Below are 15,812 nucleotides of genomic sequence, written 5' to 3'. Positions count from 1 at the left end.
TCCAATCTTTTAAATTTATGAATTTAAGACATAATACAATATTCTCTAAATCCTTTGGATTACTGCCAATAAATTCATGTGTATAGGTAATCCATTTTCTTATTTTTCTTGAGGGCTTCCTGAGAGAATTAGCCATATTTTTAATACATGGGCAAAAATTGATGTAGGAACTTTCTAATGGATTGATTGGAATAAAATTGTTCTATTGTTCTCTATTTTTGTTCCTTAAGTAAAATGCTATTAAATATATTATTTTCTCACAATGGAACACAGAGAAAGGAAATCAATTTTTTGAAAGTTTAGGAAAAAATTAGTGAACTCCTTTATCCACAATGTACTCGCATCTCATAATTTTGATGTTCAAACTATATGTTGTTCTTTTATATACTATTAAAGCCCAACATTAAACTTGAATTATTTTAACTGCGTATTAAAATATGAAAAGGTAGTTTCATATGATAGATGTTCCTAGTTCTTCTTGGATAAACATCAGCAATAAAAGGTATATTTAAATTTAAATATTTTAAGTTAATGCTTATGATATAGTTATTTGTACATTATTTTATTTTTTTAATAAAATCACCTATTATTTCATTGCTTTGGGATTGGGTATTGTTTTTGTATTGCTTTCCTAGAACAGATCAAATATGCTTTCAGGCACATGATTTGGTCAGGTTATATCTAGATCTGTGGGTTTTTTTTAAATAATCTGTTCTACTAGGGGTATTTTCTGTATTTGTTAATCATACAACATGATAAAGAAATTAATTCAGATAATATTATGAACCTTCTATCTTTGGCTAGGCAAACCCCCAGGAACAGAAAACAAATAAATAAGTAAATAAATAAATAAAAAACCCTTGAATTAAGCCTGTTAAAAGTCGTTCCAATGAAACTGGCTATATTTCCTTTTTTTTTTTTTTTATACTGAGGAGCTGCACAACAGTTCTGATACTTTGTCATGGTCATCCTGTCTCTTCATTGTCAATTCAGTACACATTACTTCCTGTGAACTCTATAAGTAACTCTCAAATGCTTGTAAAATGAAGACATTTTTGGAAGATTTCTTTCTCACTAGTAAAATTATTTTAAAGTTAAATTAGCCTATTTTATTAGTAACTGAATGTAAAAGAATGAGTATTTTAATCACTCAAAAGTACTCACATAAGAACTGTTAAGGCTTCTAATCCTTAAACTTATGATCTACTCCTAGAGAGACAGCCAACCAGAGAAGGAATGACACAGCTTTTTGGTACTCTTTCAGAATTACCATCTTCAACGGACCTCAAAATTGCACTTTTAGTTAATAGCCTCCCATTACCACAAAATCATTTTCCCGCTTTGGGGATACAGTTGAAATTAATAGCAACTCTTGTTGTAAGCATATTCTTCCTTAATAATAGTTACTGGGATTGAAAATTATACCTATTACTATCATCAAATCTGTGTTCTGAATTGATACTTAGGAATTTTGGTACATTAGAATTACAGGGTTGGTCCCAACGTTCAGCAATAGAATTCTGGAAGGTTAACTTGATTATGGATTTCAAATGTGTAAGGATTGAGGTCTGCACCTAATTTTGCACCTAAACTGAAAGAGGATGATAGGAATTGAACACAAATGGAGGCAAGATACTGTTATTAGTTATCAAGATAATATGCCTGTCTACAAGGATTACTACACAAGGGCAACTTTTTTTTGGCAAAGTACCTTCCTATAAAAAATTTTTTTAAATGAGTCCTCATCCTTCATTAATATTTTATATTCAATAAAATCATTAGAAAAAAAGAAAATTGATATATTTCCAAACTTTCTTGAACTTTAAGTCTGCCTGACTTGAGGCTAAAACAGAAAATGAAGAGTTAATTAATAATGCTTTTGGAACAAGTTTTCTGTTTTCAAGTACATGTCTGCAGTGATTGCAGAATATATTTTTTCAAAATGTGTACTACTTTCTGAGCTTTATGTACTTGAAATCTAACAATTTTTCTATTCAGTACATGGTGACATTTATCTACTTAACAAATTAATAGCTAAATTATATTTCACCTAGTCTTGTGGAAACATGGGTCCATGGATTATATCTTAAAAGCGTGTGATACTGACTTGATATAGAAAGAAAGATTATGGCAAAGAGTTGTAAATAACCGAACAGGTATGAAGATGGTAGGCTCACTGGAGTCTATTTTAAAATTGCTATGATATTGTTTTAAAATTGTTCAACATTTATTATTATGATTATTTTAGATTGCACCTACATCTGACAATGACTTTGGACGATATAATTGCACAGCCACTAATCGTATAGGAACAAGATTTCAAGAATATATTCTTGCTTTGGCTGGTAAGTATAGCACAGTAATTTCTGAGATCTCATAAAATATTTCTATAAGCAAATAGCTTTACATTTTAGTAAGTCATGATTCAGGTTATTATCAGGAAGAATGAACCAGTGCTTAAAAATTTAAAACAGTTGCATCCTCTGGAAGATAGTGAGTACTTAGAACATACTTATTAATCAAGATTGATTTTAAATTCTGCTTCTAATCCCCCAACTTTACGAGTGAAAGGTCTATGAAAGAAGTGGGGGAAAATGTCTTAGGAAAGCAAATTATAGGGGCACCTAGGTGGTTCAGTCAGTTAAACATCCAACTTTGGCTCAGATCATGATCTTACAGTTTGTGAGTTCAGGCCCCTCATTGGGCTTTGCACTGAGAGTTCAGAGCCTGGAGCCTACTTCAAGTTCTGTGTCTTCTCTCTTCCTTCCCCTGCTTGTTCTCTCTCTCTCTCTCTCTCTCTCTCTCTCTCTCTCTCTCTCTCTCTCTCGCTGTGTGTCTTAAAAATACATAAATAAACATTAAAAAAACAAATTACACTTTATATAAAGTTAGAACCCTATCAAAAAATTAAAAATAAAAGACATCTTGATAGAAAAAAACCTGAAATTAATCTGTTTTAAAATCTTAAACTTGAAAGTACAAATACTAGGCTTATTTTTAAGGCAAATAGAAAATTTAGGGTTATATAACTGCCATTGAGAACTGTTGCATTTTGCATATGAAAACTTTCTAGTTCTTCCCCAGAAGCTTAAAGATATAGAAATAATGACATGTAGAATGCAACTCAGTTTAACTAGAAATCCAGTTATATTTTTAGTTATATAAATAACAGTTATATATAAAACATACACACATATTTATAGAATTTGCCATTATGTTTTACAAGACTGATTGGAAATCAGAAGATATACATTGTTGTATATTTTTTATAGCTCCTATGATACAAAAAGTTGATCTGTTGCCTTTTAAGACTAGGTAGAGAGAAAAATATCAGGAAATTATTGTAATGTTATGTTTTAATAGAAGACATACCTTCTATGAAAATATTTTAAACTATTTCCCAAGTAGAGTTACGGTATATAACTATAATTTTAAGTTAAGAAAAATATTGATTTCTACTGTTATGATACTGATATATGATACTGATATGATATAAATATACCTCAAAGTGATGTTATTAGTTGTAAAGATTAAAAGGGAAATTTAAAAGTTTACAAAGCTAATCAATACTCAAAGTGTTATGTAACTGGAACCCATTACTCTCCAATTCAAGTTTTGCTACACTAAGGGAAAAGGGTGAGAAGGGATTGTGTGAAACGTTTTTAGGAAAGGAAGGAAGAAGGAAAACATCAGGGTGAGAGGGAACTTAGGAAGGGACAGAAGCAGTAAGGGATAAAGGAAGGATGGAAATAAATATTTATTACATATCATGATGTTATCAGAAAATTAATCTCAATGAAATTCATGGGAGGTAGACTCTCCCCATTTAGGCATACAAATAAACCATCGCACAAGCAAGTAAATTCTAGGAAAATGAAATGTGAGAAGTCATATCAAAATTCACTGACAATAAATTGAAGTATCATCTGTACTGATCAGAAGCATTCACTACTTATATTAGCCTCAGGCCTCAGGAAATTAGACAAATTTCCTTGTAACTAGTATGAACTTTTTATAAAGAATAACTAGGTATGTGATAAATATATGTATACATAATTATAATAATACTGATACACTATTTTACGTGGTCTCTTTTACAGATGATATGTTTGTATCCATTAGGTAAAATATGCTAATGATCAGATTTTTTAAAAGTTTTTAAGTGCTTGTAATTCTAGAGAAAAATGAAAAATATGACATATTCATAATGAATTGACAATATTAAATTCTCAGTAAACATTTAATATCTCACATTTCTTCATATTTCACATTTCATACTATAAAATTTTTCATTAAAATATGAAAATATTTTTGATACCTATCCTTCTGAAAGTGGGTCTGGGCGTGTCTGATACCTATCCTTCTAATGAAAATATTAACTTACTGAGTTTCACTCAGCTTAAGAATAGAAAAAGTTCACCAGAGGCAAGAGATAAAATGTTATTGGAAATATTTATTGAATAATGCAATTTTCCTAATATTTAAAATTTTGTGATAAATACATACCTAAAATGTGTTTCTGAACAAGGTAAATTCAACTGAAATTGTAATGGAGATAAAAATAAATTAGACCCTGAACCTTACATGGGAAACCTACATTTAAACATCAGCATTTACAAACATTATCTCTTTAATGGGACCTCTTTATTTAATGCTTACAAAATTTAGTCTTTCCTGAAGAATTTGAATGGTGAAAGTACAATGTGACTTTTAAATAAAATATAAGATAAATATTATATAGAAATTTAAGTATTTCAAAACATGTCAAAATCACAGCTCAATATCTCATTGGCCTGTCTGACCTAGTAAAAGGTACAGGTCATTTGGTATACAGTATTTTATACTGTAACAGATTACTTAGATTCTAAAAGGTGACAAATGAAAGCAGTTCAATTTACACATGAAATTATGTGCTATGTATTCAGTGATAAATACAGGAAAAAGCTACCCTTTTAATTTCCTTTGTTTCAAAAATCTTTTTCTTTCCTTTTTCTTTTCCTTCCTTCTTATCTTCTTTTGTTACCTCCTTTATATTTAAAGCCTACATCAAAGCAAGGTAGGCGTCTGTATGAAGGTGGGGGCACGGCAGCCCAGACAGGGTGTCAGACCATCAGCAGAGGTAATAGACTGAAGGGGGCTTCAGTGGTCTAGGGGGCTGTTGGAGTCTAGGCAGGTGAGAAGGATTTCCGTGTGCCAAGACAGATACACCAACCCACAGAGGAGTGTTGCAACCTAATCAGTGTTACAGAGAGCCCCAACCAAGTAAAATGGGGGGGAGAGGCAGTGATGGATGGCTCATTCCTACCAGCGTGTGTGTAACATCAGAAAATATATGAAGTATATTACAGTATGAAGTAATTATCTCACCTTTGAATTTGCAGATAAAAAACCAAAAAAGTAGAATAACCCTGGGGTAATGGTTGGATGTTGGACTTACCAGTGTGAAGTGTGGTTTTAATGTGTGTAGATATAGAAAGGAGAAAAGAAGTAAAGGGGGGGTGTGTGTGTGTGTGTGTGTGTGTGTGTGTGTGTGTGTGTGTGTATTCAGCCATTTCTACAAGGGACTTATTTTTGTCAGGAATCTTACTTAGAAACAATTTCTGAGCTATCTCTATCCACTGAGAGGATTGGGGAGGTGTAACGTCTCAGCAGCAAAGAGCATACAAGCCTGGTACCCACTTCTTGGTTTTGTTTGTTTGTTTTTAAAGATTATTTATTTATTGAGAGAGAGAGAGAGAGAGAGCCTGTGATGAGCAGAGAGAGAGAATCCCAAGCAGGCTGCACACCATCAGCATAAAGCCTGATGTGGGGCTCAAAGCCATGAACCAGGAGATCATGACTTGAGCTGAGGTCGAGTCAGAGGATTAATCACTGAGCCACCCAGGCTTCCCCACTTCTTGGTTCCTAAATACCATTCTTCAGTAAAAGTAACCAGGGTTTCTTGTAAAAATGGATGATTCTAACAGTGGAACAAAGAACAAAATAAGCCTGAAACAGTGTACTATGCCAGGAGGAAAAGATATTTAAAAAAAATAGAGTCATGTAAAAAACATCCATCAACCAATTTTAACTAATATCATAATACAGATGAATTCAGCTTAGGGGCATCATTGGTTGCTAAAGAGGATGATGAAAAGAATTTAGTCAGGGGTGCCTGTGTGGCTCAGTCGGTCAAGTGTCAAACTTCGGCTCAGATCATGATCTCATGGTTCATGCAGTCGGCCCCACATCAGGCTCTGTGCTGACAGCTCAGAGTCCAGAACCTACTTTGGATTCTGTGTCTCCCTCTCTCTCTGCCCTTCCCTTGATTGCGCTCTCTCTGTCTCTCTGTCTCTCTCTCTCATTCAAAAATAAATAAACATTAAAATTTTTTTAAAAAGAAAGAAAATTGACAAAAAAAAAGGAAATGTTTTTAAAGTATCTACCCCCAAGTTATTTTTAATTACAATGGAAAAATAATAACATTACAGTTGATACACCTACCAGATCCCACTTTAATTAAGTGACCCAATTAATATCACCAGTAATGAGAAAATTACTTGGGTGCTACCAGAAATTGGTAATGAGAAGAACACATAATAACAATTGTAATATTCCTGCCAAAAATGCATAGTCAGGACCTAACAAGAAGAAACATAAGACAAGTCCAGGCTGAGGTACCCTCTACAAAATAACCAGCCTACAAAGTGTCAAAGCCGTGTAAACAAAGGAATGATTAAGGAAACTTTCTAGATTAAAGGACAGTAAACATAAATAACAAATAAATGGCATGCCTGCATCATTTTCTATAAAGGACATTAGTAGGGGCCCGCCTGGGTGGCTCAGTCGATTAAACATCTGACTTCGGCCCAGGTCATGATATCAGAGTTCGTGGGTTTGAGCCCCACGTTGGGCTCTGTGCTGACAGCTCGGAGCCTAAAGTCTGCTTCAGATTCTTTGTCTCCCTCTGTCTCTGCTCACAAGTTATGTTCACAAGTTATGCTGCTTTTCTGAAGCTAGTATATCTTATGTGTATTTATTGACCTTAATTTCCTTCTGTTTCATTATTTTCTCTTTTAACATAATTTCATATTCCTAGGAAATTTGCAAGAATAGTGCATAGAACTTATATTTTTTATCTGAGTCTTTTAGCATAAGTTTTCCTGGTGCCAACTTCAGTGTGTATTTACTACAAAACATTCCCCTACAAAAGCTCTATAAAACAATTAAATTACTGTCTAATCCAAGGACTGTGATCTACTTCTATCTGTCATCCTAGTAATGTCCTTTAATATCTTTTAATGTTTATTTATTTTTGAAGGTGAGAGAGAGACAGCGTGAGCAGGGGAGGGGCAGAGAGAGAGGGGGACACAGACTTGGAAGCAGGATCCAGGCTCCGAGCTGTCAGCACAGAGCCTGACAGAGGGCTTGAACCCACGAACCGTGAGATCATGTCCTGAGATGAAGTAGGATGCCTTAACCGACTGAGCCACCCAGGAGCCCCCCGCCCCCCTGCCCCCCAGTAATGTCCTTTATAGCAAAAGATGCAGGCATGGCATTTATTTGTTATTTATTTTCACTGTCTTTTACTCTAGAAAGTTTCATTAATCATTCCTTTGTTTGCATGGCTTTGACACTTTGAAGGCTGATTATTTTATAGAGGGTACTCAATTTGGACTTGTGTTACATGTCCTCATACTAAATTCTGACTGCATTTTTGGCAGGAATGTTACAATTGTTAGCATCCTTGATAAAAATAATTCAGTATTGTGTCTGTGTGCAAATGTAGTTTCACATATGTTCTTATAAATGGTTTTAAAATATTAAAAATAATTTGAAGGAGGGACGCCTACATGGCTTGGTTGGTTAATCATCCAACTTCAGCTCAGGTCAAAATCTCATGGTTCATGGGTTCAAGCCCTCATTGGGCTCTGTGCTGACAGCTCAGAAATTTAAACATGTTTCAGATTCTGTGTCTCCCTCTCTCTCTGCCTCTGCCTCTCCCCTGGTTAAGCTCTGTCTCTCTCTCTCTCAAAAATAAAAACTAAATTAATGATGATGATTATTAATGATATTACTATAATATAAAATATTGTTATTTTAGGGGCACCTGGGTGGCTCAGTTGGTTAAGGGGCTGACTCTTGACTTGGTCTAGGTCATGATTTTGTGGTTCATGAGTTTGAGCCCTGCACTTGGCTCTAAGCTCAGTGCAGAGCTCGCTTGGGATTCTGTCTCCCTGTCTCCCTGTCCCTGCCCCAGCTGAACTCTCTCTCTCTTTCCAAAATAAATAAAATATATTTAAACATAAAACAGGGTCACCTGGGTGCCTCAGCCAGTTAAGTTTCTGACCTGGGCTTTGATCTCACGGATCATGGGTCTGAGCCCCACATCAGGCTTGTGCTGACAGCTCAGAGCTTGGAGCCTGCTTCAGATTCTGTGTCTCCCTCTCTCTCCCTGCCCCTGCTCTGTTTGCGCTCTGTCTCTCAAAAATAAGTAAGTGTTAAAAAAATTAAAATACAATAAAATAAAATATTAAAAGTAATTGTTGCATATTAAATAATCACTTCCCCAAGACAACTGGTGTTTTCAAATATGGAGGTATAATGTTTACTCTAAAATATAGTAACTTATTTATACTTTTTTTTTACAAATTTATTTTTTTGATTGCTTACATTTTTTGAGAGAGAGAGTACCAGCGGGAGAGGGGCTGAGAGAAGGGGAGACAATGTATCCAGTTCAGGCTCCGTGCTGACAGCAGAGAGCTCTAACTCAAGTTGAACACTTAACTGACTGAGCCTCCCAGGTGCCCAGAGACAACTTCTTTTTAAATCTCTTAGTAAGTATGATGATAGTACTGTTATAACAATGGAGGTATAGTACTTAAGTAACTTTAACAGTGGAGATCTATTATTTGCTTAGTTAGGATATGGAGGAATATGGTATAACAACAGGCTATAGAAATTGGCACACAGATACCACTTGTATTCATGAGCTGGATATTTCACCTCCGTGCCTCCCACTTCATTTGCTTTTATCTCTTCTGGGAAAGAATAGCTTGATAAAGTTCTAGCAAGAAGCCAGATAGGGATTAGCTAAACTGAATCGTGAGCATTTATCAACATAATTCTGGTAGTAACTCAGTGAAGTACATGAGATAGTATTTATACTTATTTTAAGGAAGAAAAGATATATTTAGAAATTAGAAAACAATATGTAAACACATAATATATTATTATTATTGTATTATTAATATTATTATATTATTATTGTATCTATTCTGACAATGATTTAAATAATAAGTAGGATAAAATATTGGCCAGATCAAAGGTGTCCTTTGAGGGTCAGGAGGAAGGCAACATCGTTTTTCTTCGGGTCCTCTTTCCTACATGTGATCTTAATTGTCCAAGTCTTAGTTTTAACTCCCATTTTTTCTTTTTACATTCTCTCAAATAATATGAAGGAACTTACGTCCATTTCTCAAATGATTTTTCAAAAACAAAATATATTTAACTATGCTTGAATTAAATCAGGAAAGCCCTGAATGAGGTCTTTCTATTAGGCCCTGGTTTCATATTTATGAGCAAAGATTGTTTCACTTTTCTTTGGCTTATTTGCTATTTTTATAATACTATAATTATATGCTAAATAGCAGCCCACATATGTCTGATAATCAATTTTGTCATATTAATTTTTACCAAAAATTTTAACCATATATTTATCATTTACCATATATTTTACCATATATTTTTAAGACTTCATGAAATTTTTTTCAAGCGCACTTCTTAGTTGATAATCTTTCTTTCTAACTAGAAAACATAATTTCTTTTTGATTTAGAGACCTATCTTGGGGCAAATTTAAAATGTAAAGCACATTTAGGGTAAATAAAATTACAACCATATAGTTAACAATTATCATTCCTTCCTTACAAGTTTCTACTTCCAATAAATCATGATCTGACCAGGCAGTCTATATACTCCTTTGTATATAGTATTTTTTAATGTTTTTCTCAAGACTTGTAATCTAACTTTTAAGCTTTAACAAATGATTCATACTCTTAACTTTCTTCATTCATTCCATCGTTGTTATATTTCACTTTTAATGGTAAACTTTTCACATTAAATCTGAATATGATGACCTCATATTTGCTTCATTAATTGATATGATTTTCTGGGAAAGTCACCTTCTCCTGGGTGCTTTTAGGAGAGGGACTCTGTGGTGAGCTGTCAGGCAGGACTTCCCACATTGGGGGGTGAGCAGGTGCTTCCATCCGGAAGGGGGTTTCAGTGCTCCACAGAAACCTTCCAGACTACCACTTGATCAGACTTATGTGAAGACGAAGTGAGAAAATGAACTCAAAGCACCAGCACTGGGCATGTACTCAGTAAATAAAGACTTGCTAGCTACTATTATGGCCAAGCAGTGGTTCATATTGATAATTCATCTTTGGGTAAAAATCAGTTTATTAAATGCCTCTTTAGATATAATACATATATCTAGGAAAAATACTTTGATCTAGACATTGTAGACCAATGCATAGTAAAATGTGATCATGGAATAATGACCTCATTTAATCTTGACACTTATATTTCTATTAAAGGATACAAAATTTCATTTGATTCTGCCACTTTTTTGTCCTTTTAGCCTACATCTTTTTCACACAAACTGTTTTTAAGTGAGTTCTCCAGTCCTGTGCCCCACAATTGATTTTTATTTTAACCTCAGTCAGGACCCTGTATTTACCCCTGTTAAATCTCATATTGTCCATTTGGGCTCATCTCTTTAAGCTATTGAAAGACCCTGTCAAATCCAATATCTAGCCCTTTTTCCAGGATTAATTCAAAAATTAAGTCAAAAATATCATGAAGTGTGGCCATCTGTATTTTCACCCAAGTCGTGGAGAAGTCTATTAAGTCATTTATGAGAATAGAGATCTGCTTACCAGCTAACCTGGATCTACTGTTCTGTATATATGGAATTATAGTCATTCTACTTGTCCTTGTATTTGGATCATATTTTATCCAGACCCTTGTTACATAAAACTTGAAGGCAGGTTAGAGTTCATTTGGAAATACTTTCTTCAACTGACAGTAAAGCCAGGTTTCTCTTACATGACCAGTTTTATTATCTAGTCTGGAAAAGTCTATATCATGCTCTTTTTTTCTCCCCCCAAAACTATGAGGAAAACTTTTGTGTGTCTTTAGAAACTATTTATGGCATTATCTTAATTTTCTATCTCCATGCTTCTCTAAAAATGAAGGAAATAGGATAGTACACCTTATTTTCAAGGAGTCCATGCTTGCATCAATTTTTAATCATTTCTTAATTCACTCATCAACATATGTATGATGAGTTCTAGTAAGTGTCCAGCACTGATAGAGACCTTGGCAATCTGAAGATGAGTAATATATGGCCCCTGGTCTTTACATTTAAGTTAGAGTACAAAAGAAAAAGATTGCTGTAGAAGCGTAGGTTAAATGTTTGGGAACACAGAATGGAATTTTTGAGGAAGGCTTCAAACAGGTGTCAACTACTGAGCTAAGTCTGAAAGACTAAGTAGAAAACAGGTCCAGTGAAGAGAAGGGTAAGATAGAAAACATCTAAGTGGCTATACAGAGATCCCATGCTATGGTGTGGCATGGACTGTAGAGAAATGGGAATCTGGAGGCTATATTGTATGAGGGTTCCAGTGGTGGTGATGAAAATAGAAAAGTACATTCAAATTACAGATCTCCTTTAAAAGATCTATCGTGTTTACATTCTCCTACATCATGTATATGTCAAGGGAAATTCGTAGTTCTTTAATCATGAGGCAGCATGATCCAATTATCTTGGTAGCATTATAGAGACTGATTTCAACATAGCATAAGGTATTGAGCAATTGCCAATTCCCATGTTTCTCTAAATAGCCCAGAATATGTAAGTGTGAACTCAAACATCTTAAAGTATTGGTCACTGTTCCAGAAAGGGGGAATATAGAATATACATATTTTTATAGGTATGTATGTATACATGCGTGACTGCATATGTATATAACAGGCAGATGGATTGCTTTTCTTTTGTTCTGGTGGGTGTCAGTGTAAAAAAGTAAGCTTTTTATTTTCATAGTAAAAATAATTCTTACCTTAAGAAAATCATCTTAACCTTATTAACCCTTCTGGCCACTATGGCATTTCTCTGCACCTCTATTCTCCCTTAATAAATAATCTTCACAAAAGAATCAATTATAGTTGTACCTAATTATTTTCCTCTCACTCTTCCAGTTAAGGTATCTGTTGACCTTCTCATGCTCAATCCAGTGGTCCATTCTGAATCTTCAGACTTCTTGATATAGAAGCAGAATATTATCCAGTTGATTATTTTCTCCTTGAAGAATCTCTCCACTGCCCAACATAGCCCAACCAATATTTTCCTTCTTTACTGGGCTCTGCTTAGTCTCCTTTGTTAGTTGTTACAAATCTCTTTGACCTTTTAAAAGTCACTGTGCCTCAGTTTTTGGATATCTTTTTGTTTCATAAAAATCCAAATCCTTGATATGCTACATTCTTACAGATTTAAATACCACCTGTACTCTGTAACTTCAATATATATCTTTAGCTTGGATCTTTTCCCTGAATGTTATGCATTTATATCTCACTGTTTAATTCCCTGTCCACTTAGATGTTCTATAAGCAATACAAAGGTCCACATGTCCAGATATTCGAAGCCAGTGTCCTACATTCACCCCTACATATCTTCCTGTGGTATTCTTCCCTCTCTCAGCAAATGGCAACTGTCTTTCCAGTTGTTTGGGTCAAGAAACATACAGTCATCCTTGAATCCACTTATTTACTCAGGCCCAACCCCTTGAGAAGTCTTGCAGATTCTACTGGCAAGTTATTTCCAGAGTGTCATTGCTCTCATGAAATCAAACTCTGTTTTCTAGGTTTTTGTTTTTTGGGGTGTTTTTGCTTTTGTTTTCTTGAAACAGAGAGAGCATGTGAGCAGGGGAGGGGGTAGAGAAAGAAAGACAGAGAATGTTAAGCAGGTTCCACACTCAGCGTGGAGCCCAACATGGAGCTCAATCCTATTACACTGGGATCATGACCTAAACCAAAATCAAGGGTCAGGTACTTAACTGATTGAACCACCCAGGTGCCCCTCTAGTTCTTTTTTTTATTCATTTGGTTAATTGGTTTGCTTTTGCTTTTAATATAGATCATTGCATAAATTCCGAAACTTGCCTTCCTGATTTGGCCTATGCCTGCCTAAAGTAGTTTAAATTAAAAAATCAAGAGGACTTTTTCTTTAGAAGCACAAACCAAACAAACAAAACATAATTCTCTTCTGCTTCAAGCATTTCAGTGGCTTAATATTTTGTCCAGATTTGAGGCCATAGTGATTAAGAAGCCCTATCAGGCTTTACAAGGTTTCTTCCTACCCTGCTCCTACTGGCCTCCTCTGACTCTGTCTCCTTTCCCCACCTTAGTCATGCCCCTCTGCACAGATGGTCCCCCTTATAAAAAACCCAAGGCAATTCTCATCTTTATGCTTACTATTTTATCTTCCTAGCATTTTCATGAGCTGTTTTTTTCCTCTGTTAAGTCCTTAGTTAAATATTACTTTTTAAGCAAAGATATTCTTGATCACCTAATTTGAAACTATAATACTCCAACTCTCATGCCCCTCCCCACCAGTCTTTTCCCTTACTTGCTTAACTCTTGACTACAATAATTATAATAAAAATTAATATATATAAATACTTTTATGTAATTACAATGTAACCACGATAAGAGTAGTGATTGCTGTCTCAGTTTTACCCCAGACATAGACAACTGCCTGGCTTATCATAAGTTTACTTGAATTATTGAATGCATCAGAGATTTATTATGTTTTACTTAATTTGCTTATTGGTCATAATTGAAAATCCCAATTAATAATGGGAGATGGGAGTCCATGACTTGTGAGAAGGGTCAACATTTAGGTATTGTAGAAATACTTTCCACTCATACCTCAGGAGTAAATGAGCACTTCAAGAGAATATCAGAGGTAAAAATGATATAATTAGAGAGATCCCTGGGTTACCTAAGCTTAATTGCCGTACTTAAAAGTGTAGGAACAAATAAAATGAAAAACAATTATTCACAGAGTTAATATAACCACTTCTATGAAGAACATTTTAAACATGGGTGATCAAATTCCCGGCTAGCTCAGTCGGTAGAGCATGAGACTCTTATACATGGGTGATCAAATGCAATGAAAAGATTAGTAGAATAATGATTTGGAGAACACCAGACAGACAATAAAATAAGAAGAAATGGACAGGGTTTCAGATGTGTTGTAGATTTGCGATCATGTTTGATTAAGTTTACAACTGAAGTAGGAAAATTATACACAAAATCTTAAAGGACAAAGGGTGGCCAGTCAGAGCAGAAGCAGATGGAAGTCTCCCAGTCTAGTCCCTGAGGGGCATGCATTGATAATAATACTGCCTATTACATGGTCTTGCTAAATCCAGGAATGCCAATCCTTTATGTGACAATGCCCTTAATATTTAGGACTTTAATCAGATGGAGACTGATGTAGAAACCAAGCAGAAAGAAATGATATTGAGAGTTGAATGGTTCTAGAATAATCAGGAAGGCAGGGGAAAGGGAGGATGAGAGAGCCACCAGTGTTGTGGCTTCAAGGTCACAAATTCACGAAGTGCAGTTCAGGGGTCAAGGCTGCAGCGGCTAACCGGAGGTCTGGAAGCCCTACTGCTGAGCTATCACTGTACTGATTTCACAGCCTCTCTGCTCCACAAACTGCATGGACAGGTTGTGGGGTACGGAGTCCGGATTTCTGCCGACACTCACATCTTCAGGTCCCTTGTCCAGATGCACCTCCTCAGAAAAGTGGGAATGGCATTGACGCCCCCTCAGCATTCTAAACCCCTTACTCTTGCATCTCATCCTAACTCCATCATAACACTTAAGTCCATACCAGCAAGTGAGTCTGGGAAAGGCAGAGTTAGCCTTCTATTGCTTATGAGAAAGGTCAGTAGCTTAGATGGTAGAAATGGATGTGATGTGTCAATAGAAAATGTCTAAGATACTTCTATTATCTAGATTTAAAGCATATTTCTGGCCAAATATTCGCTTGAGTACTTCCGCTTAAGGGAAGGTTGACAAATATCAAACTCTTCCAATTGATCTAAGTTTAGCAATACCACATCCTCATCTGTGGGGAAAGAGCTGAATCAGTGACTCTGAACCGTACCATAGTCACCAGCTTCCCAGCATTCAAGGAAATCAAATTCCCAGAAGTAAAGATGTCAGGGTAGAAATTAACCTGTTGAAATAGTGTGACAGAGAAGTAAAATAAGAGTTTATTGCTTGTGCTGAAGAAAATTTGTTGTGGGAATTATAGTTCACAGTAATAAGTTACAAGAAAGACTAAAATTACAAAGAGAAGAGAAGGGAAGAGGAGAACTATCTGGTGACAGTGTTCTGGAGAAGAGAAAAGTTAAAGAAATTCCCTTCAGAAACGGAGTGTTTGGTTTTCGAAAAGAGAAAGACAGCCTTCCATTATCGGTTCTTCCCAGAAGTGATGGGGTACAATTTGAGTGAACTTGCCTGATTACTTGTGTTTTCACTCTATTGAGGTCTATTTATGTTTGCTGATACTTGTGGATGCAGTTGAGGAAGAGAGTGTGAAGAGCGAAAACACACAGACACACACACACACAGACACACACACACACAGACACACACACAACTAATCATTGTTGCTGTCTTCAACATATTATATCTCGGTTTACCCTGAAGCCTGAGAAAATACTGTTTTGTAATTCCATGGTTCATCTCACTTTAA

At 35.2% G+C, this 15,812-nt stretch overlaps 1 protein-coding gene across 2 annotated transcripts in view; it reads left to right on the top strand.

Annotated features, from left to right (window-relative positions):
- NCAM2 (neural cell adhesion molecule 2) overlaps positions 1–15,812 on the top strand; it is a 500,345-nt gene that overhangs the window by 390,997 nt on the left and 93,536 nt on the right. For both annotated transcript variants that reach the window (XM_029939114.1, XM_029939115.1), the window contains exon 11: positions 2,249–2,345. In XM_029939114.1, the coding sequence (XP_029794974.1) occupies positions 2,249–2,345 (97 nt within the window). The remainder of the gene's footprint in view (positions 1–2,248; positions 2,346–15,812) is intronic.

Source organism: Suricata suricatta, chromosome 5, assembly GCF_006229205.1.
Source record: "Suricata suricatta isolate VVHF042 chromosome 5, meerkat_22Aug2017_6uvM2_HiC, whole genome shotgun sequence".
Classification (NCBI taxonomy): domain Eukaryota; kingdom Metazoa; phylum Chordata; class Mammalia; order Carnivora; family Herpestidae; genus Suricata; species Suricata suricatta.
Note: the sequence above shows the minus strand (reverse complement) of the source record. Positions and strands in the feature narration are given on the sequence as shown.